Below are 23,408 nucleotides of genomic sequence, written 5' to 3'. Positions count from 1 at the left end.
CCACTTTATGTATATCTTTGTCAGACACACTTACCAGATTATCTATAGAGCTCTGAAATTCGCTTATTTTCTTTAACGTTTCGTTGTCTCTTTTCACTTCGTTGATGTACATGGACAGGTCCTTCAAAAACAATAGAAAATACAACTAGAAGCCACTTAAACACAGACTAGCAGAGATCATAACACATATATCAATCCTGCATCTGTTAGGATTGATAATATTATAAACCAGCTGTTGTGGGTCAAAACAATCAATCTGTTTATATTAGCGGTCACACCTGCATGGCATCCAGTGCCTCCTTTAGCTGCTGTCTCTCCGGCCGGTTCATAGAGTAACTCACTAAATCCTGTGAACAGACAACATGAAGATGTGTCAAACATACACTAATTCAGACAGCTGGAAGTGACTTACATCACTAAGAAAAAAAATCCAATCCTGTATACTTTTCCATTACATAATTGGTTGCACATTTGGATTTCATTTTGGGCAGAACTAACTAAACTTTCCTAATTTCAAAGGAGATTTGGGGGTTTCTGAAGTGAATATATTCAATCGAAGTAGACGTGCTAACAAACAATGATGGGAAGGAAACAACGTTTTACAAAGAACTGAAGCTGAAGATAATCCTTTCAGGAAGATCCATTTGAGATGCCAAGAGTGCAACTTACAACATTAAACAAACAACAGCAGTATAACACCTCAGGTTCCAAAGCACTTATACTGACAGGTACGCCCACCTAACTTGTGTATATATTTGGGCGGTCTTAGTCAAATCATACCAAAAACTAACGTAGATTTTTGGGGGTGTGGTTACACAAGGCATTTTCAGGCAGGTCTGAGTGAACATTCGCTATTAGATAGAATGCATCTTTTATTCCGACACTTTGCAATTTACGTGTCTAATACATGCATGGTCAACTTATAACACACCAAAGACACAGAAAAACACGTGTTCGAGCCATATGACCCCTCTATGACACATACATTGACATGAGTGAGACACATGCCACACACGTCAAGCGTCTGTGTATCTACAGTATGACATTTTCAATAAATATCAAAGAAAACACAAAGGCAACAAACCCACAGCACAACATCCCCTGGGTTTGAGTGTATTAATGCAGTGGCATGAAGCTGTGGGAGGGATGAAATGGGGTGCGGATAATATGATTTAGGCATGGCTGATTTAAACAGTGTCACTGTATCCGGAGGCTCAGGAAAACCGGAGAACCCGGTCTGCAACAACCTCCCCCACACCCAGCTCAAACACGCTTTCCTCGAATCGTGCCTTTCGTCCCACTATTTCTCTCTGCATTCATTATTAATGTATGTTGTGAATTAATGATGGTTTGTATCATGCAGGGTGTCTTGTTTAAAACATGATGTCTATTAGCAGCGGCTGGCCAGATTGGGCGGCCACATGGGTCTTGTTGATGCTCGGGTGAGGTAAAATGATCTGAATGTTTTACGGGATTGAGAGGGCTTTCTGCTGTTTCAGACTTTAAATTCGGAATAAACTGAAGTTTAACAAGATTGTCAATTCACAAATCTGAACGAATATCCCTTTAATAACCGCTCTCTGTGAACAGTAGCTAAATTCATATAAATGGTAGTGATGCAGCACTTTTGTGGAGTTGTACCTTAAGCAGAAGGTGATATTTGAGGACCCTCTGCATAGGAACCACCAGGAGATCCTGAAGCTTGAACTTGCCCTCCTGGACCTTCATGGTACACTCCTGTGGTGAATTGATGCAATAGGTCAGCATTTAAAAAAAATAATAATTGTGTAAATGCAAAACAACAGAAGAAATACTATGTGAGAGCAAACAAGCAAAAAAAGAACTTAAACAAAAGTTTAACTTTTCTCTCCAATATTTTGAACTTAGTATGCGATACCAACTCAACCGCTAGATGTCAATGTACCATAAGGTTTCCTTAAAATGAGTAGAAACTACAGGACCCATTTAACAAATTGTTAATTTAATATACTGAACATAACAAAATTAAACAAATTGTTTATTTAATACAATTATAACATAACATAAATTAAATAAAATATAAATAGTTATTTTATTAGACACAAGCCAAACAGAAACCCGAAGTTAACAGGGGTCAGGCGTGCACGTGTCTGATGTAACGGTCTATACACTGATAATTCAAACAATATAAAACGTACTCGGTTACTAACATAACCTTGGTTCCCTGAGATACGGGGAAAACTATTTTTTTTTCCGATGTCTGAGGCTTTTTATAACGAAGTGAATACTGCACGGCCAGTGGTTTGTGCAAAGTAAAACTTTGAAGAAATGGCAGCTAAACTGCACGGACCTATGGCGATGGAGCGCTCCAAACTGTGTGGAAACTTTTGGCTATATAAGCAGACATATCACCCGTTGTCCTCAGGGTACTTTGACTAAAGGGACGACCAGCTGCAGCTTGTAGCACAGCAAGGAACGCAGCACTCGTTCCCATCTCAGGGAACCAAGGTTACATTAGTAACCGAGTACCTTATCTTTCGATACTTCACTTGTACTGCATAGCAGGACGCTATGGGGAACCAATATAATCCCGTCATGAGGTGACACCTCTAGTAGACTGGGCTCCAGCTCCCATTGGGCAGTGAAGGCCCAAGGGAAAATATGCTAGCGTAACAGCCTCAACTATCCATTTAGAAAGTCCCTAACCCTTTGGTGCGGTCACAAAGCAAACAAAGAGCTGTTCCGACTGCCTGAAGGGGAGAGAACGCTAAATGTAAACCTTCAATGCCCTGACAAGGCAGAGTAGGCTTAGCTCTGTGTCCTGCTCGGTACGTAGCTTGGCCTTGCTTTGAGGGGCACTGTGGGCAGAACACTGTGGGCAGATCCCATGTGGGAACAGCGAGGGGTGAGGAGGGCAGAGTAGCCTGGATCCCTTAAAGAAACAAAGTTGTTTGTACCCACCGTTTGGCCTGCTATGGGGGCATGGGAAGCTGAAATGGCTCCCTTGAGCGTGGAAGGGCAACGACCCTTTACCAACAGCTCTTGCAGGAAGGACAGTATCAGCGATATGTCGCAGGATCCTGGGTCAGTGCCGTGGGCAGTACACCAGGCGGAAAAGACAGACCACTTGAGGGTAAAGAGTAGTCTTATGAATGGAGCTCTAGCCTGAGAGATAGTGTTCATGACACTCTCGTGGAGGTCCATTGGCTCCCATCGAGAAGCCAAAGGTGCAAAGCCCACAGCTCGGGCAGGAGGTGCCAAATCGTGTTGCCTGCCTGAGAGAGGAGGTCCCGAGGAGGTAGTTTCGAACGATGATTCCCTTCTGCCTGAGAGGGGATAGAGCCATCCATACACTTCGTGAAAGCACCGCCATGGAGTGAAGCACTGAAGCCGCTTGGCTGGCGGACGTGAATGAGCATCCATCGAGGGCCGAAGTCGTCTTGCACGGTTTAGGGGAGTGGGTCACTTTCACTGTCCATCCAATGGCTGTGGGCGGACACAGATGTGCGGCCACTGACTCATTGAGGGAAGGCAGCCTCTCGTAACCTTTTCCTCTGCGCCGTTCGACCGAAGTAAGAGCAGAGGAAGAAGAGTGTTGTAGACGAGCCGAATAGGGGGGCAGCAGGACCTTGTAATTTCTTCATGAACTTCCGGGAAGAATGGTGAAGTTTGCTGTCGAGGGGCCTGGGTGTGCCCCGGCATTAACCACTCATCCAGGCGGCTGCAAGCGGGTTCTTCTGGCGAAGACAACTCATAGCCCAGCTCCGCCACAGCTTTTATGAGGACCCGAAACAGCTGAGAGTCTACACCAGGCTTGGACTCTCTATGCTGCGCAGACGGCAGGGGGACAGGGTCAACACTGACAACTCCTCTGCACCAGAACCCGATAGGGAACGAGGAACATTTATTAAAAAGCATTTAGTTCTATTTTTTTGTTGACTTTAAACTGAGACTGTACTACAGTAAATAATCTTCAAAGCTGAATTGACTTTATTCCATGCAGTGGATTTGTAGTCTTGATTTTGTGTGTTAATCCCTTCATTTTCAATATCCTGTTCTTGTGCTACATGCACGCAAGGATGAACGAGTTACTCAACTGTCACGCTTGACATTCAGAAGCGACTAAGAAAGAGGTTCATTCCTCTCTCTGACTATCACAGACTCCACGTCTCTCCTGATGAGACACGTCAAGCTAATCCGCCATGAGAGCCTCTCGTCTCGCACAAGAGGTCTCGTGACCCCAGCCCGAATGCGCTGAGCCTGATTACCAAGCCCTTCTCCTGTGCCGGATAACCAGGCGATAATTGTGTGAATTAGACAGCAAGCTTGTACACAATTGCAATCGCTACAATTTTATCTGTAATCTCCTCTAATCCTGCTGGGAATAACGCCCGACTAACTTTCTCCCTCGCCGTTCTTTATTTCTGGATTCATTAAAGCCCACACCACCTCTGACTGTCACCCACAAAAAAAAGAGTCCTTCTTTGCATCCCGAGCAGCATTACAGAGAGTGAAATTAGTTCATGTCCCAGAACTGTCAACAGCAGTGTGCAGTGGGAGGATGCTGACCACAGGAATGTTTTTTGTGAGAAAGAGATTTTCTTTGAGGCTGCGCTTCTGCCTTAGCACTTTGTACTGGCTGATGATAGAATATATTGCAGTGTAACAACAAGGAATGTGTATTTTAGTAGACTTTGAGAATGATGAATTTCAACCATATAAGTGAACGTATACTTGATTCACACATTACATTGCGAGATTAGCAATTTATAACATTTCTTTCCCAGCACATGGAATAAGAGCAACAGTATACAAATCTTAGCAAGTAAGTGATAGTTAATTAAACAGTTGACATGTTTATAGCTTTCGACACGTTAGGATTAATGGCAGATACCACAGACTCATAGAACTTCAAATCAAAAATGCATAGCAATATGCCACCTTTACAAAACCCAAGCACTTCTTCTTATTGAGCTAATAGCATCGGTGTATCATTTGACATCAGACAAGGGCTTTGATCATATTAAGTGCTTGCCTCCACTTTACACTTGACGTCTTCCCGTGTGATGATCAGCTCCTCCAGTGTCTTCTGAGCGTTCTCTATATGGCTGCAGTACTGGCCATAAATCAGCAGTCTACAGAAGAGAGAACAGCATTACTCAAACACGACTCCATCTAGTACCATCACAAACAATTATTAGACAAACAAAAATCACAATTAAAATGATATTGTTCTGTTGAACAGCTGGTAAAAATACAATTGGTTCTTCATAATCAATCATTTATGTTCCCATTCTAGTAAATACACTGGTTCTAAATCATGGCTGTCCTTCTGAAACCTCAGATTAATTTTCGAGAAATGGTAAAAACACTTTACCGTTTAAATAATTAAGTACTGTGTTGTCACACATTTTATTGGTTCGATTTTTGCAAAACCATACCATACCTACTGATCTTATAAATGACTGGATTGTTTTGATGTGCCAACAAAATCCAAAAACATTCTATTAAATAAATAGGGAGTTGTCACATATTAATGATAAAACAGTCCCTGTTTTTTTATCTAAAGTCGCAAAGTACATTCTTACAACGCAAATTTCTTAAACATGTAAATAATTAATTATTTAAAATCTGGAATTTTAATGTCTTATTAGATATAGAGTGAGTTTCGTTCAGTTTTGTTACAGTAACGTACACCTCAACATATGTGCTGATTCTGAAATCTAAATACAGTTAAAAACAGTATGTTTATGTTCTTTAGGTCATGCAGCTTTTATTTCTAAACGTTTACACATGTGCCATTTCAACAGTGTGCAATACACACTCACCTTCTTTACACTGATTTCTATGTCTCTATTCTGCCCACAATAAACATGAACATTGGAAAACATCAGAAGTAACAATTAATTTAAACACACATGTGAACTAAAAACGTATTGTGCGCCCTAATAAGCTGAAAAACGTGTTATTTTAGATTGTCATTTTGCTCTCTGTCATTTGGGCATACCAAGATGGCGGCATGATTGCTTCCGGTGGCTTCACCTCCTGCCGCTGGTTTAGCATTCTAGGCGCAATCCGGTCATTTACATACATCTGTGACCATACCATACCATACAAATATAATAATGATCTATCGCAAAAAATAAAAAAATCACAAAAAAATCGAGGTTTCAGGACAGCAGAGATATATTAAAATAATTGTTTTTAGAGACAAATAATTCAAATATATGGATGTACTGTAAATATATATAAACAGACACAGAAAAAAATAAGAGACCATGTGTTTACGTAAAATTGTTTTTTCATTCTGTGAACTGCAAATAATATTTCTCCCAAATTTTAAATATAAATGTTGTTCCTATTTGCATCTATTTGGAGAAAATGAAACTGGAGAAACAGAAAAAGAACAGAGAAGATGCTTTGTATTTTTTCAGACCTCAAATAGCGCAAATAAAACAAGTTCATATTCACTAAGCAATACAGCAATATTTGTATATGTATTTATGGAAAGTAAAAATAAATTTTGATAGCCTTGATTTTTATTAAAGTTTTCTTCTGTTTTGTCATGCGGTCAGTCTTTCACATTGCTGTTGGGTGACTTTATGTCACTCCTGAGGTCTAATTTTGTTGAAATTCAACAGACACTTGGCTGGAATGGCCACAATACATCTAGAAACGCTGATTAAATTAAAATTTGGAATGTTCCCCTGTTTTTCAAATGACTGTAAATATTTGTCTAAAAGTGATAAAAAGCAGCACTACATACATTTTTTAAACTGGAGCAAAATCTGTTTTTACAGTCTATATTTAATTTATCTTTAGTGAAGCATGAAATGGATTCTGGACCGTGCTTATTCAAGCCATCGAGAACATCAAAACACATTTATTTGATTTCACAATGCACTCCTGTCAGTGCATGACACATTCTGGAAGCTGTTCAATGTCATCTTGCCTAGAACATGGCACCACGTGTGGCACAGATCTTTGCCTCTGAATTAAGTAGGACACTGGCACAGTTGGCAAGCTGAAACACTGGGATACTCTCTACGCTTAAGCCAAGTCCACTTTATGAGATATAATCATTGCTTTTAATGGTCCTTGATCATATGCGTGAAGCTCACTTAAGCTTGTAATCCTACACAAGTGTCTAGTACATTAAGATAAAACCAAGAAGACAAGAAAAGTGGTCTGATGAAAGTAAGATAAAGCAGTTCTAAATCCAAACTGGATCGTCCACTAATGAGTGAGAAACACATCTGGATGTGCTCTAATGAGTGAAGGGATGAGGATGAACTCAAATGCAGCTCATTAAGTGTGCTCTCTGAAGTGAACTACTGGACTGCCATTCAGGGCATATGTTCCAAAAGCAAACCCAAGCCTCTCTTCAGCGATTCATATGTTGATACTGTACAGCAGGGTTCCTCAACTCTTACCCTGGAGGTCCGGAGCACTGCATAGTTTAGCTCCAACCATGATCAAACTTGCCTACCTCTGATTTTCTACTGATCCTGAACACCTTGATTAGCTTGCTCAGGTGTGTTTGATCAGGGCTGGAGCTAAACTCTGCAGTGCTCCGGACCTCCAGGGTAAGAGTTGAGGAACCCTGCTGTACAGTATGTGAGCCATACACCGCTACTGTATCAGCAAGGGTAACATCATCAAACTAAAAAGTGGCGTCTGAATTTCCCCTTGTAGTAGTAAAGGAGCTCCCCTGCTGGTCCGCTCTCCGCCTGGGTCCCAGTGCCCTTGGGCTAAACAGGCCCGATTAAAGGCTAATCTGGAACAAGAGAGACATCTTGGTTCATCGTGGAAACGGACTGATAGAGATTAATGATGGCCCTGCTCAGTTATGAGCCAATAGCCACATTCAACAGCATATTGAAAATGCAGGGGCAGGTGTCGGGAATTAGCTGTAATAACAGATGTCACAGACATAATTGAACATGAAGGTCTTTTTTACAAGGCAATTTCCAGATTAAATGTTTCAGGTGTCTCATAAAAGGCCTGCGGGGAAGAGCCGCTGCTCTATGTAGGACACCTGAAATGATACAGAAATAATGGAACACCAACTTTCACGTAAATCAAGAAGAGGCCGCGATGCAGCAATATTGCAACATCTTTTATAGAAATACATGTATTATAATAGAACCACAGCAAGTTTATTGTCAATTATATGTTAATTTAAAAACATGCAGTATGAATCCAATTGAAATTGCAATTGTTTGCTGATAAACAATTATAAATAATTACATATTTAAATAGGTGGAATATATATCCAATTGATTTCCCAAAATCATGTTTTTTTACTGTACATTCCAATCAATATCAACCAACCTTCAGTTGGTTTGGTTTGATTAAAGCCATAATAACTCACAAAATACACAAAAAACTAACACAATAAAATGATTTTTAAACATTTTTAAAAACCGAGTTCTCATTTTGGAAATAAACATGGTGTGGTCCTATTTAAACACAGTATATAACAATACCTAAATACTTATCAAACACAAACATTGAGTACTGTTATATAGTAATGTTGTAAGGCAACATGAGAACATCTGTAAATGTATGTGCCACTTATCTTTGTTCATGCTACTGTAATGGACATCCTTTCATACAAGCACTCAGCATCTAATGGTACTAAATTAGGCGACATCACATTAACAACGAACGAAATTCCTACAAGCGCTAGAAATGATGTTGTGAGGTCTAGCGTGGACATTCACTGAGCAGATCTGATGAGGTAGACCGCGTGCAATATTTTATTTAGAGTTTTAAACACAGCACACATTAGTGTTCAATGAAGATCATTACTGACCCTTTAATGACCCATTCATCTAAATGCAATCGAAGTAGAAGAGAAACAAGTTAACAACCAGAAGCAATGCACATCACTAACCAACCCTTAAGAAAGACGGTCTTTATGAAGCTAATTCTGGTGACTGACTCTGAAATCGGATTTGTGTTAATTTTCCCAAAGGCAGAGTTGAGAAAAAGGTGTTCAAATAAAAAGAAATGTTCCCGTGCGTGTTGCTCCTGCCTCTTTGGCTTAGGGAAGCCAGACTGTTTTAGACATGCAACGTTCCGACAACTGCAACAAAAAAACAGTCCAGGCTATTCAGCCTCTTCCTCCGCAGTTCTGTCTGCTTTCCTCCTCTCCTGGCACTTTAGACTATGAGGATGGGACGTGACGAAGAAGGAAAGAAAAAGCTTGGGGTTGCTTAAGTGTGAATATTCCCTGTGGTAAAAAGACTTTTACTGTGTAAAACACGTGCTTTTTGAAATCATCTGTTTCCAGCGCTATCGCCCGCCACACCGGCTGTCTCATTATGGTAAAGCCGTCATGCATGTTATTTCACAGAAAATACAATTCGGTATAGATGCTCTACTTCCAGCTTCCATCTGTATCCATCTGAAAGGACCAGGGTGTTGAGAAAAAGTGGAAGTGACAAGCCGGCGAGAGAAGTAATAGTCTCTGACACGCAGCACTGAAGACCCCTCACCTCCACTTTAACACAACCTCACTCTCAGCACAAACCAACTAATAATGTCCCTTTGCAATTCCGCACTTGTGTATCGTGCAAATTAGGTGGGAAATGACTCTTCAAAAAATGACTGACTGCAACGTTGAGAGTTTATTGACTTTTAAAGCACCTCTATCTCAGTCTGGCCTCCCTCTAAAGTTGTGGCTCCTTAGAAGCGGCTCGACGGTTTGCCGTGAAACAGGATGGTATTTTCGTTGTTCAATATGCCCTTCACAGCATCAATGGTCCTGAAAGCTTCTCCATTATTTCATTATATGGAATGCACCACCGCAAAAGGTCACATGGACTTACAAGAGGAGATAACAAAATTAATTAAAGGCAGCTGGGCTTTTGGAGCGATGGATGGAGGTGTGGAATATAGCAGGCGCACAACGGCCAAATCCCCTGGCCATTTCTCTCTTTGTTGAGCGGAAAGAGAGAGGAAGCATGCACACTATAATGAAAACGAGAAACATGCCAATCGGATGAAGCATTGCAAAGGCGCGTGACGCAGTCCTGCCCTAATGAAATGAATAATTTGCCAAAAATACTCAGCCTTGTTTCATGCTTAATGTCACCAAATGTAAATATAATCCGTCAGATTTTATTATGAGAAAATGAAAAGCTTTTCGCCCTCTCTCTCTCTTGTGATGGTGTCTTTCCACTTTTAAACTGAATAAAAGTTCATGTGGACTACAGTTTGAGATAACACCGATGACAAATCATTCATGTAAAAAAAGTCATGCATATTAAATATAGCATTTTATAAATATAGCTATATATATATATACACAGCTATGTTTGCTATACATTTAATTGCTTATATTACTTACACAGTATATAATCTATATTTATATTAATTTCATATTTAGCTATATTTTATATTCATCAAAAGTACACTATATTATATCAAACTATTATATCTATTAAGTATAGCTTTGTAAATGTAACTTGCCGAAAACCAAAGTCTGCAAAGTCAGATATTTTAATAATGAACATTTCTAAAAATCACAACTATGCATCTCTGCAACTGTGCCATTCACATGAAAAGCTCTAAGCATATATTGTATGTCTAAGTTGCATCTATTTAAACTTCTCCCAAACATTTTAGGACAAACATCTTAAATGTTGACACACACATGTTTCATTGGCATATAAATCTTTGCCACTTAACATAACTTATATCTCTATTAAGCATTTTAAATTAAGAAATAACCCCTGAGCAATACATTTTTCCTCTGGGTCAACTAATTAAGAGAGAACTGATACAAAATAAAAGACATATGGATCCTGATGTGCAGTCAAGCTGGCAATCAGACAGGTGAAGAAAGATATCGAGAAAGATAAATAAATATGACATGATCTCAGTGATAAGACCCTGTGGCCTTGTGTGTTGGAACGGGGCCGCACTGCTGCTATGTCGTGCCAAAGTGCACATTAGCGCAAGCGCCCACGGAAGACTGGCTCAATGAGGTGACAGGCTCAGAATTACATAAACAAAAGAGCGCGGGCGAGAGAGGCGGTGCTGTCACGCTTGCTCTGCGTGATGCTGCCCGCTGGGCTCGGGGAAGAGCCTTGTAATGGGCCAATTACCTATGCAAACTGACAAATGGAAACAATAGGGCTGCCTCCTCCGTCTCTATTCTTTGCCTTTCTTTTTATGGAGCCCATCGATCCCTGTCACCAACTTAAACAAATTCGACCACTGCAAATAGCGTATAAACATTTAACGGAGTTCAGCCTAATGTTGCTTAAGATAATGTGAGTTTTCTTTGGACTCCAAATAGGGGTTGGGTCTGACAGAACAGAGAGTCTGCCGAGCCGTGCAGTCATTAGCGAAACTGAACTTGTGATTATCATTACCTACAGCAAAGTAATGCAGAGATCAGCCCTCTCTGTGTGAATGCAAATGCTCCGGTTCTCCACAGCTGTGGTAATGAATCTAATGGAAAACAAACTCTCACAACTCCCATCAGTGCCTGTACGGCACTTCTCATTGGGAAAAGTCATTTACCCACCGAGAGATAAGAAGATATCTATGGAAGCACTCAAGTGGAGGTTAAATTAGAGGTCTTATGAGCAGAGAAGAAGATAAAAGAGGAACAATGTCGTCTTTAATGTGCATTAAGAAGAACAAGTGATTAAAAGCATATAAAGACTTTAAATTAGAAGCAAAGCTTACTTAGTGCCATTAATTCGCTCTTCTGTCAATCTGTGGACTTTTTATAAGTTTTCTGTCTGATAAATGATGATGAACTAAACTGCCAGCTGTCAAGAGTGATTATTTCACTCGATTTCCCCGTTTTTAACAAATCTTATTTATGCGGTTATGTCTTCATTAAATGCCACTCTGAGTGATCATTACCATTTAAATTGTATACTATAAATACACACGAATATCTCTCTATCACATGTTTCAGGCAACACTGAAATCTCGATTGATAGTGGCAACCCCTAAGAACAAATATTTTATATTCTCTCCCTTATATTTTATTTAAAAAATATTGTTTTAATTTTTAACTAATGTAGATACACAAAAGGTTTCATCATGAATCATAATTATCAATCAGATGTGTTTTGTGAAAAATATAATATCAAGAAGAGTAAGTTTAATATATACAGGATTGGATACAGACAATTTCAAAGACCCTTTTCAGTTTTTCTGGATTTACTATTTATATGTATTTGTTTATGTGATTTTTTTTCAGTGTAAAGTACTAGCACTATTTCTCCCAAAATTAAATATAATAATTTTTTCTGTTTGCATTTATTTTAAGAAAATGAAAACTGGAGAAACAGGTCAAAATAAAAGATGCTCTGTATTTTTTGAGACCTCAAATACTGCAAAGAAAACAAGTTCATTTTCACTTTTAAGCAATACAACAGCAATATTTTTTACATGTATTTAGGAAAAGTTGAAAAAAAAACATGATAACCTTTATTTTTTAAATGTATTGGAGCAAACGCACACCATACGATTTGCCGGTCAAGGACGGTAAATATATAAGTTAAAAAGAAGTCAGAGCGCACACTCACTTGTGCAAACTCTTATTAAACCAACTTTTTGGCTCAAGGCTTTTTTGAAGGACTTTCTTTTTTAATTATATATAAACCTTAATTTGTATTTCCTGTGTTTTGTCATACATTGTGTCAATCTTGAGGTTTGATTTTCATAATATTCAACAGACACTCGAATGGAATGTTCACAACACATCTAGAAGTGCTGATTAAATGAATATTCTCTTTATTTTTTCCATAGCTGTATATTAGGTAATTTACTCTGGAAAATTCCTTAAGGACCGCTAGTTGCATGTAAAATTGCTGCAATAAGTGGAGTGTGTCCAATGTTTAATTTCTTGTAATGTATATGTAAAACAAGAAAAGTTTTTGTTACCCTTGCATTCTACAGACATCCAATCCAAAATCTGCTGCAAGGGTGATTCTTAAGATCTTACTGCAAGGTCATCTGGTTGCTTAATAAACCAGAACACTAGACCAAAGTTCTCATCTCTAAAGACTCATGCGCTCCAATTCCAGTGAGGTCATAATTTTTTGTTACACCTATTTGGTTTTATTAAGTAGGTCCCAGTTGGGATAAAACAGCGATTGTGCTGAGCACAGCAGGAGCAGAATTCTCAAACCGAAATACTGATACAGAGGACCTCCGTAATGCCTATTAATGCAAAGCCTAATGTAGTGTACCATGGCTAGAATAAGCTGACTGTTATAGGGTATGTCACTTAGTCAAGCCCCAGAGTTCCTCAAACCAAGAGGACTGCAGGGAAATGGCACATCTCCGAGCTGATTCAGCGACAGTCACGGAGCAGTGACCCGGGGCGCTTCAGGTATGGTATTTAATATTGTTCTCTGGGTTTGTGAAGCATACAAAGTATTAGTGTACCCAAAATGAAAATGTGATTATTCCTCCATGTCTTTCCAGCTTGGGAAGCCCCAGTTTCTACTATCCTATTTCTCTTGAAATTAATAAAGAAAAATATGGATTTTCTTTAAAACATGGCCCTTGGACATGAGAATAAATAACAAACAGGCAAACAAAGTCTCCACATACTGGCTCCCATAACCGTCAATTTTTCGAAGACATACTGTAGATAAAATAGTGTAATAGTTGTATCAGAACCCCAGGGTATCTGTCATCTCTTACTGATGGAGTAACTAACACACCTCCCCTTGATTCTCTATTATCTGCTTATTGATTTTTGATACAGAAGACAAAAAGAGCACTCGAAACAAGAACCGTTTAGCTCTAAAGCAGCAGACTTCCACAGACAGGTCTATTTTCTTTGTAAGCCCTGGGGGTTTGTGAGCTCTGATGAGGATTTCTTTTAAAATAGCTGGCCCGCTGGTGTGATGGATTTTTTCGGGTGGAGCGACCACAGCAGACGCCATATGTGTGGCGATCTTGACTTTGCCTCTCTTACTTAAGGTCAGTTTAGTTTAACAAAGGCTTAGAGTGTTGACAGAACTGTGAGATGTTATAACAGAAGTGACAGTGATGAAGTGCCTCACAGAGGTACTGACCTCTCCTTGAAGTCCAGGAAGGTTTTTCCCAGGCCGATGCCTCCGCTCACCATGGTCATGTCGATGGCTCTTAGCAGAGCGAAGTGGACCTTGATGATGTCCTGTGGAAATGAAGAATCACAAACATCCATCCAAGCATCAATTATATAATCGAAGCAATAAAAACTGTTGTTTGCAGACTTTTTATCAAAATTCTATTATTTGTTATACTCCAAATTATACTTTGTAGTCTTTTTTAATTAAAAGTCCTATAGTTTGTAAAGGCCGGCAGAGCAAATGATGACTCACCTCTAAATTCACAAATATAGCCTCCATCTCCTGTGGAGTTAACACTTGCTTCAGGGGGATCATGTAATTCTATAAAAAAAAAAAATACAGGTGAAGAGTTTACCCAGCAGCACAAATAGAACAAAGGAAACCCCAGCACTGTAATAGGCACACAAATAAAATTCACAAGTTTTCAAAGCCAAAGCATAATGAGTCTTACACGCTTATTCTTCAAGCTAACAGTCAAACACACGCTGCTGTACCGTGACCGCGTGCTCCTCGCGGTCCGTAATTGTCTTTGACAAACTAAAGTCAAACGTTGTTGGTTTAGTGTGGCTGCTGGCTGGCTGTTAAAACCAAATAAACTGAGATATCCTGGAAAAAGCATCTATTCATTTGTTTCTATTACACTGCAAAATGAAGGTTGAATGTCAGGCCGGCATTAAAACGTTTGGTCTAATTTTCAGTGATAATCAACATACAAAGTGTCTGCCTGACTCTTACGGTTTCCATCAGACAGGGATTATTCACGTCTAATAACAGTACAGCATCTTAGCAAAGGGAGCTCAAATTCTACTGCGTGTGAGAGAACAATTGGGTACAGGACCACATTTAACATCCCACATTCAATCAAGGTTTATACATACAAGCGTATGTGCATGTTATACCCCGAAGGTTCAACTGAGCGTTGTGCCAACAGTATTGATTTTTCGCGCTGACACATTTTCTCACTTTGGGACCAGTCTGTGGCATTTCTGCCCTGTGATTGACCTCACAGTCCAGAGGGCAAAACATTCCCCCCAATTCACATGGCAAGAACACAATTCTCTGCTGTTTGATGTCAATATAAATAAACGTCCTTAAATTCTGCAACGTGACATATTTCTGAGTGAAACTGGATAAATGTGTGATGGGACTTTTATTCTATAATCGACTGGGTTGTAAAATGACACATTTTAGTTTTAAATGTATTCAGTAATAAATCCGCAGGACACTTAAAGAGTCTCACCCTCTTATCATTTCCAACATGTAAGACTTTCTTCTACAGAACACAAAAGAAGATATTTTAAAGCAATCTTTTTGTATCCATACAGTAGAAGAGAATGGGTACCGCCGTCGTTCGGTTACCAACATTCTTCAAATATCTTCTTTGTGTTCTGGGGAAGAAAGTCATAAAGGTTTCAAATGACAAGAGGGTGATAAAATTATAACAGAATGTTCATTTTTGGGTGAACTCACTTTAATGTACTCGTGACACTAAGGCTCATTTTTCTGTGTGTCTATAACCGAGTTTCCTCTCTCTTTTATGGAAACCCTAGAAAGACCTTGACCCAGTTCTAAGCCTTTTCCCCAGTGCACAGACTCACTAGACTCTCACCTTCTCAATGTCCTCCAGTGTCTTGTAGTACTTTGCTTCAGTCTCCTGAATCTCCACCAAGCAGCAATTCCTCTTGTCATCCTCCGTCATGCCCATTTTCTATCATGGGAAGAAAAAACAAACACACAGACCATGACGCTGTTGGTATTGTTTCTTTAGATACCAGCACAGCACCTTTACTCTCCTGTGAAATACACCAAACTTTTATTCAAGGAAATTCAGGTAACAATCAGGACAGCCAAAGCACATACTGTAGCAACTGAAGACACAGGGGTACATTGAATATGTCACAATAGGACTTCAAGAGCAACACAAACAAAGTTGAAACGTTTTTTCCTTCATTCAAAATGACATAAACTCTAAGTGTAAGGCACAAAAAGCAACAGTAGAAAAGTCACAAATGTGGTTTTGATGAGAACTTTCAAGCAAAATGAGGCCAATTCACAGAACAATAACAATAGAAAATGATCTAATAGAGCAATATGCATTCCATTAAATGTAATCACTGGGCCTTGGTGTTTTGTGAGCTTGTTTGGGAGAGTTGTGATAAGGCTGAAGCGAGGAGAAGGCACGCCAGCTGGAGACCAGGACTGGAAGGAACTTCAGAACACACATTTGAACATCTGGGTCTGGCGGTGCACAAGGCCAAACCAAATCTGCTTGCATCCAGATTTAAGATCACAAACAATGGTTTTGTTAACAAGCGAGACAGAGAGAGACGGCTTAGAAAAGCAGGATAGATCTGTCCAAACAGCCGCCTAGCAATGCTATTGCTCAAAGCAGCCAGTATTGGGAAAGGCAAACACATCTGTGACTTTCACTGACAAATGGGGCATATGTGAGATTGTGACATCATTATCTGTTGTGCTTTAATCGGCATTTGGGAGCGATTGTGGTCAAATCTGGAACTCATCTGACGTGCCAATAATGGTTTGAGAAGATATAATTCGAGAAAACAGTCGAAAGGAGGCTAAGTGTGTGCCAACCCACATCAGCAGATACACCTCCGAGTGTGATTTTGTGTGTGTTCTTTGAAGGCGGGACCCAGCAGTCTTCTCTCTCTGCGGGAGGGATTTCCTCCCTCATGGGTTTACAACAACCTAACATTAGCTCGCTCAAAGAGACAGCACGCACTTTAAACTCAATCTGAGAGACAGGAGGATATTAGCACTGGCACATCCTTTCCTTCATCACATCTAGGCAAAGCAAGAGACCGAGATCACGCAAGTCCTGCTATAAAATCAATCTTAAGGGACATTTCATATTGTGCAGCCAACCTGTGAAATTCTGCAGAAAAGACTTAAACATGGCATTATATTGTGTTCAGAGTTCTATTGTATACAGTGAACCATTCTATAAAACATCATCAGGGTCAGCAAGTGAAGAAGTATTTTTCATTTGAACTCTTCGATGAATAGGACCCATAATGTAAGGGGTGAGAACCTTGGGAATGACAGTCGAACGCTGGCCTACTTATGGGTCGAAAAACACGCTTGCCTTGTTGCGGTCTTTATGTAAGCACAAGAGTCTCAGAGGTTTGAGCCGACACACATTTACAGGGAAGGACAAAGGAGCACTTGAAGGAGCATAAGATAGTAATGTGCGGTACAGCGCGACACTTACCTGCATGTATCTGATCTGCAGCATTGAGGAGGCAAAGCAGCAAATGTAAGCATGGCAAGTTAACTCGCGCACAGCTGTGGGATAATGACATCCATCCTCTCTCTCTCACACACATGCACCATGCAGCGGCTTACTCACCATGGGCTGTCTAACCTCCACCTTGATGATGTCCTCGTAGATGTCGTCACCGTCATCATCGCAGGGGACGCAGTCGTAAATGTCATCCTCTCCAACGTCATGCTCGCTATGTGGACAGACACAGAAAAAGCAGTGGATTCAAGTACAAAGCTAATAGAAAATACAACTACAGAAGAAGAGACGAGGAGTCACATATAGCTTCTGCCAAATGAATAAATGTAGATGACAATTTCTCTATGACATCAGACTCATGTCCTGGTTATCTTCTATGATATGTTTAGCATTTAATGTGAGCAGATGACAAAGAATTTATGTTTTGCTGTAGAGATCGCAATTAACATTTAACAACCTCAGTCGCAGGATACTCTGGAAAGCTATATTGCCATTTTAAAGGATTTTAATAAGCCGGTAAGAAGATTACTTGCGTGCTATAAAAGACCATGAATTTGCTATTACAACGCACTTACTCACTTTGAGTTCCTTAACAAAATATATTTTAATTTTAACGCAAATGAAGGTTAATTCTTGGGAGACAGTTAACTCGCAACATCATTTTTGTCCAAATGCTGATGGCTTCAGGGAGATTCAGTGTTTTGAGTCAACACATCCCTTAAAATGTTTTATTTGTGACAAGCCTGCGGATAATATGTGGTAAATTAGCAGGGATGTTTGACAACTGTTTGCCACATGAGCATGGTTGTGCTTTAAGGGATACCAGACTAGCTGCTCTACACATTTTATATGAACAAGATACAAATTGAAACCCAAAGCTAGGCCCTGCCATCCTGCTAACTTAGTCTATGCAATAGAAAAATGTTTTAAGGTGGGATAAGCCACTAAAGCTATTTTTACGGTATATTAATAACCCCACGGCATCTGATCAGTAGACTTTATAAATATTCAAGCCATCACCATCTTTGTTTACATCCAGAGCAGGTTTCACTGCATGATGGGAGAAGAGCTGGCATGGATGGATGGAGGCCAGCATGAGTAAACAGCCAACAGGACGGTTGCTGGTCTGGCAGAAGCTGCTGGGTGCTTATCCGTCTGTGTGACCTTCTCTACCTGCACATCAAGATCTGACGTCTAAAATGGGAACTTAAAGGGATACTTCAGCCAAAAATGATTTGAAATTGTTCCAAACCTGTATACATTTGTTTTGCCGAACATATAGGAAGACATTTTGAAGAATGTCAGACCCATCATTTACTGCCATAGTAGGGAAAATAAATACTTTGGGAGTCAATGGGGGGTTGAGATTTGACAATCTTCCAGATATCTTTCTGTGTGTTCAGCAGAACAAAGAAATGTAAACAGGTTTGGCACATTGTGAGGGTGATTAAATGATGACAGAATTTTAATTTTAGGTGAAGTATCCCTTCAAAGAACACAGCAGCACAATTTGAAAGCAAACCTTTAAAATCAAACTACGACCATTTACACGGTAAAGCTAAGGATTATTTATGAGTGTTTTATTAATGGAGTGACTAAAAACTTCCTTTCTCTGCCTGTGGCTGCTTAATAAAATTAATTCTCTGTTTTGTGAATAAAAGGTAGATCCAGAGATTTGGAGCTCCTGGTTAATGTGATGATTTGCTAGAAGGCCTCATTGGAGAGTTTGTTTACACATGAACATCTGGCTGTATTTTTGCTCCTTTATTTTCTCACATTTTGCTTACATTTTTGGATTTGTTCTTATTCATAACAGAAGACTCTCTGCATTCTAAAGCACCATTACCAGTTTATATGTCTGTGCCTACATTAATTTCATACAATTATATCTAAAGAAAAATTTACAATAAAATAATATATAAAATCGCAAGTATTATATCCTTAATATTCCAAATCTTTAATTCCCATAAAGACACTGGAAAGTTTTGTGGAAGACTGTGCTGTCAATCAATCCCTGCCACAAAAGAACATATCAAAAGATGTTGAAACATCGAAATGTGCACTTTCTTAAGTCCTCTTTTGATTATTAATATGAATGGTACACAGACAAGAAAACCCTTTGCCTTGAAACACCCAAGTCTCTTAAAGAACCACAAAACTGCTCATTTCAAACTAATTACCTGACTCAAATGGCTTTTTAAATGACAAAACATGACATGCATGCTCATATCTCCACAGAGGGAAGGAAATGGACAAGCTATTAAAAAGGAAAGGTGCTGTCCTCGATCTAACATTCAGCGTTGTGTCCACACAGAGAGAGGATTGTTTGAAGTATTAATTGAGGCTGTATAGTTCACACTGAGGGGCGGCTGACTAGCTGTCCTCCCTCATTAGCCTAGCTGACATTCCCTGATTCCAGACCCGCTGTCAGTCAGAGAAAAGAAATAAAAAGATCTCCCTGAATCGCACAGCTCTCAAACAGAGGAAGATTTTGGAAAGCTTTATCCTCTGAGCTAAAATCCCGGAGGATAAGCATTAGCTGTGTTATGTGTGGGGCGTAGATTTTGATGTGTTAGGTAGACTATTTGGAGACGGAATCTGACACAAAAAGCAGAGCGTGTGCCTTTGTCACTTCTGAATTACCGGGTTATGTTTTGACTTAACTCCGGATGGCAAAAATAAGTCTACTTTTGCACGCAGTGGCATGACCCCATTATAAGCTGTAATGCTTAAGGGCCACAACCCTTTGCCTACCATAAACCCCAAAACCCTGAGGTTAAAAAAAGAACATTGCTTTATATAGGAATCCTATCATTTAACGACCAGCCCAGCTGTCAGATTAATGTTATGAAGGATTATCTGATCTATGGTTCTGGTGTGGTGGGGAGGCATTAAACACATATAACATACATCTGAAAGTGCCAGCGGAAAAATACGATAGAATAGACTGCTGTATGATTGAAAATTGAGTCAATCTAAATGTTTAAAGTGCGGAAAGATTTTCTGAACCGGGGAGCCGGGTTCCATTTGGGCCAACATTTTAAATTCTGAAACATTTTGCGGTCTCAAGCTGTCGAAACCATCACAACCATGCAGGTTCCTCTGACACCACTAGCGCTTATTTTACATGTATAACAGCATTCTTGGACGTTTTCTTACGCTTAGCCAACCACAAACCCATGAGGGAAAACCATGTTTAGAGCACGGCAAAGGATCCATCACAAACTCAGCGCTGGTCCCAGTAACTCCCTGTGGATGAAAAAATGAGCACTGGCAGATGCCTCAAGTATATGCGCCATGTAGACTGACGGCATAGAACGTAAAAAGATCATATGATTGTTACTTGATATCTGCCGCATTGACCCAGCCGGTGACCCTATGACTCCTTCAGGGTGTGTTGCGATCAAGTTTAACATACAAATTTCCACCAGGTCTGCAATTTCCAGTGTATTTTTTCACAAAGAAAGTTTTGCATGTGTAACATTTGTTGGAAGGCGTGACCCTGATTCAGGAAACTCCCTGGTCTGTAGAGATTAGTCAGGGCCAAAAAAAATGTGCATTTATTTTAATTGTTATTAAAACTGTCACCTTTGTCAATAAAAATTAATTATATGTTTTATTCCAAATATGTCGCACTGTTATATGTAAACAAACTGTTTTTGCAACCCATTGCCAAATAGACATCCAGACCTCAGAATTTATGTTTTAACGCCCCACGCTTCTCAGTATGAGCAGACCTACTACTCTTCCAGCCGGCTGTCATTGAAAGTACAGTAAGCCATACATTGATGGAGTATATATTAAGGGAGACAATATATGGTTATAATTTCCAGACTACCTGGTTGAGACATTCTGTAAAATCTGTACTATATTTGAGGAAACATCATCCAATCAGGGGTGTCTGGAGAGACAGCTGCCAAAAGCTGCAGTTTACCCCTCAGAGTGCTTTAGCCTGAGGCTCCACTACCCATAATGCTTCTGGTAAGAACATAACATACTGTAGCAGCAATCGGTTCAGATAGAGTAAATCTTTACCGACATGATGTACATCCAGATATCTGATTGCTATATGACTGAAGAGCACGGCCTGATCTCTCAAATTGAACAATTTCATGCTTTGTCAGTTTCTGGGTGAACACATTAAATATAGTGAAATGAGGCATTTATACTGGGAAATCCAGTTGGGTTATATTAAACGTGAACTCACAAATTAGCCCAAAATAACTCTGCATTTGCAATCCTTCCATATTCATACGACTCATTTACCAAGAGCAGTCAGTTCGGCTTAGCCCACACCTAAATACACAGTGATAAAAACCACAGTCACTGTCTGGTTCAGGGACGGTTAACTTGTCATAACACTGAGGTGATAGGAAAATAAAGACGATACTTTGTGATGGAGCTTGCCTTTTGAACCACTGTTATATCACAAAGCCATTAACCAATGAGCAGTGGGCTGTTTAAAGATGACAAAAATATTTTGAAACCTTTGAAATGGTTTGAACCATAACTAACAAGGAGTTAAGATGTTTATTATGGTTGTTTTTTCTGCCTGGACCATTTCACATTACAGTCACTTTTTTCCTGTAGCTCAGTGATAAGAGCATGGTGCTCAAATTGTATAGGATAATTCAATTTAAGTCGCTTTGGATAAAAGTGTCTGCCAGTCACACAAAATATAAACACTTAAAAATGTAAAATAAAAGTCAAAACACCACTTAATGACTGTGTTTTACACATTGACCAATTCATTTTCAAACAGTTAAAAAATTCTGCCCGTAACCAGCATGATGGAGAGCCGTCTACTGGGGTTTTAAAAGCTCTTTTATAAAGCAGTGTCTCGGTCATCTCTCACATTCGAGAGTAAGCCAGACTAAAGAGCCTTTTTAACACCATTAACCTTTCACAAAAGCACATTGATTAGCACTTTTTCCACCCTTTATCTCTTCAAGTGAATCACGCTCATACAGAATAATTCCTCTTTACTTCATCAACTGAAAGACAGTCTTTTCATCCCTGATCGGCCCCACGCGTGGCACGCTGTTGAGAAACATCTTCAATCTAACAGAGACACAACACTTAAATGAACAAACCTATTGAAGCCATATGATGGTGACTCACTCTTTGAGCTCTGCCAGCTCTGCAAGCCTTTCATGCACATTTCCATTTCCATTAAACCAGACAATGATATCACAGTCCAATTAAGAAAGCTCAGAGAAGCGCTTGTTAAACTGTGTCCCAGTGCATCATATCTGGGACCTTTCCATTAATCAGACTGCAGCCGAACAGAACTGAACCATATTTATGGTTGTAAAAGGTCATGGGTCCACACGGATGGGTAGTTTCATTAATTTGGTCAGATACACTGTTACATAACCGGCGGTACATCGAGTGCGCTGGGTGTGTGCTAAACTTCTGATTGGAAACAGAGATGTATTTCCACATGAATTTGCATGTGAAGAGAGGTCAAGGATATCGAGAACATTGAAGGAGGTCAGTAATTTCTTCAGGGCATAAAAAGGAGCACCTGAAGTCCTGTCGAATTGGTTCAGCGCAGAAGACCGCAAATGCTAGAAATGTCAAAGGTCTACATATGGCCACACATACACCTGGCCCTAACAATACATAACGACAACATCTTGTAGCTTGCACAGAAGTTTTAATTGGAATATATACATAATATATATAAACAGGACATATACTGTACTGACAAACAGTGCTTGTTTAATATGAAATTAGATTGAATTATTTCACCAGGATAAGATTTTTTGCTTGTATGCGACCCAGATCTATTTACTGCATGACAGTGTGAACAAGACGAACCATATGGAATCTGATCATTTTTAATCTGATCTGGGCCACTTCCATATTTGGTCCTAAATCAGATACAGGTCTGATGTTTCGCAGTGCGACCTCAGTCTGAAAGGTCATATCGGAATCAATGCGACTTTTTCATCATTGTAGATCGACTTGTGTCATAATTCTGCGCTAATTTAAAGTTTCAGGTGCTATTCTGTTGAGGGAAGTACACAGGTAGGTTGCCAAACATTAAGCAACAGATTTTAAAC

The 23,408-nt window shown here is 39.7% G+C and overlaps 2 protein-coding genes across 7 annotated transcripts in view; one reads left to right on the top strand and one right to left on the bottom strand.

The window, feature by feature from the left end:
- The window catches only part of LOC130407869 (dynein intermediate chain 2, ciliary-like), a 59,593-nt gene extending 40,416 nt beyond the window's left edge, over nucleotides 1–19,177 (top strand). For 2 of the 3 annotated variants that reach the window (XM_056731186.1, XM_056731185.1), the window contains one exon: nucleotides 18,385–19,177. In XM_056731186.1, the coding sequence (XP_056587164.1) occupies nucleotides 18,385–18,438 (54 nt within the window). In that variant the 3' untranslated portion in view covers nucleotides 18,439–19,177. The remainder of the gene's footprint in view (nucleotides 1–18,384) is intronic. The other variant, XM_056731184.1, reaches the window with a different exon arrangement.
- The window catches only part of vav2 (vav 2 guanine nucleotide exchange factor), a 124,188-nt gene that overhangs the window by 9,433 nt on the left and 91,347 nt on the right, over nucleotides 1–23,408 (bottom strand). For all 4 annotated transcript variants that reach the window (XM_056731179.1, XM_056731181.1, XM_056731180.1 and 1 more), the window contains exons 5-12: nucleotides 17,449–17,554; nucleotides 15,688–15,786; nucleotides 14,331–14,399; nucleotides 14,043–14,143; nucleotides 5,015–5,114; nucleotides 1,642–1,737; nucleotides 279–347; nucleotides 35–121 (exon numbers count right to left, since the gene is read on the bottom strand). In XM_056731179.1, coding sequence (XP_056587157.1) covers nucleotides 35–121; nucleotides 279–347; nucleotides 1,642–1,737; nucleotides 5,015–5,114; nucleotides 14,043–14,143; nucleotides 14,331–14,399; nucleotides 15,688–15,786; nucleotides 17,449–17,554 — 727 coding nt within the window. The remainder of the gene's footprint in view (nucleotides 1–34; nucleotides 122–278; nucleotides 348–1,641; nucleotides 1,738–5,014; nucleotides 5,115–14,042; nucleotides 14,144–14,330; nucleotides 14,400–15,687; nucleotides 15,787–17,448; nucleotides 17,555–23,408) is intronic.

Source organism: Triplophysa dalaica, chromosome 19 (genome assembly GCF_015846415.1).
Source record: "Triplophysa dalaica isolate WHDGS20190420 chromosome 19, ASM1584641v1, whole genome shotgun sequence".
Classification (NCBI taxonomy): domain Eukaryota; kingdom Metazoa; phylum Chordata; class Actinopteri; order Cypriniformes; family Nemacheilidae; genus Triplophysa; species Triplophysa dalaica.
Note: the sequence above shows the minus strand (reverse complement) of the source record. Positions and strands in the feature narration are given on the sequence as shown.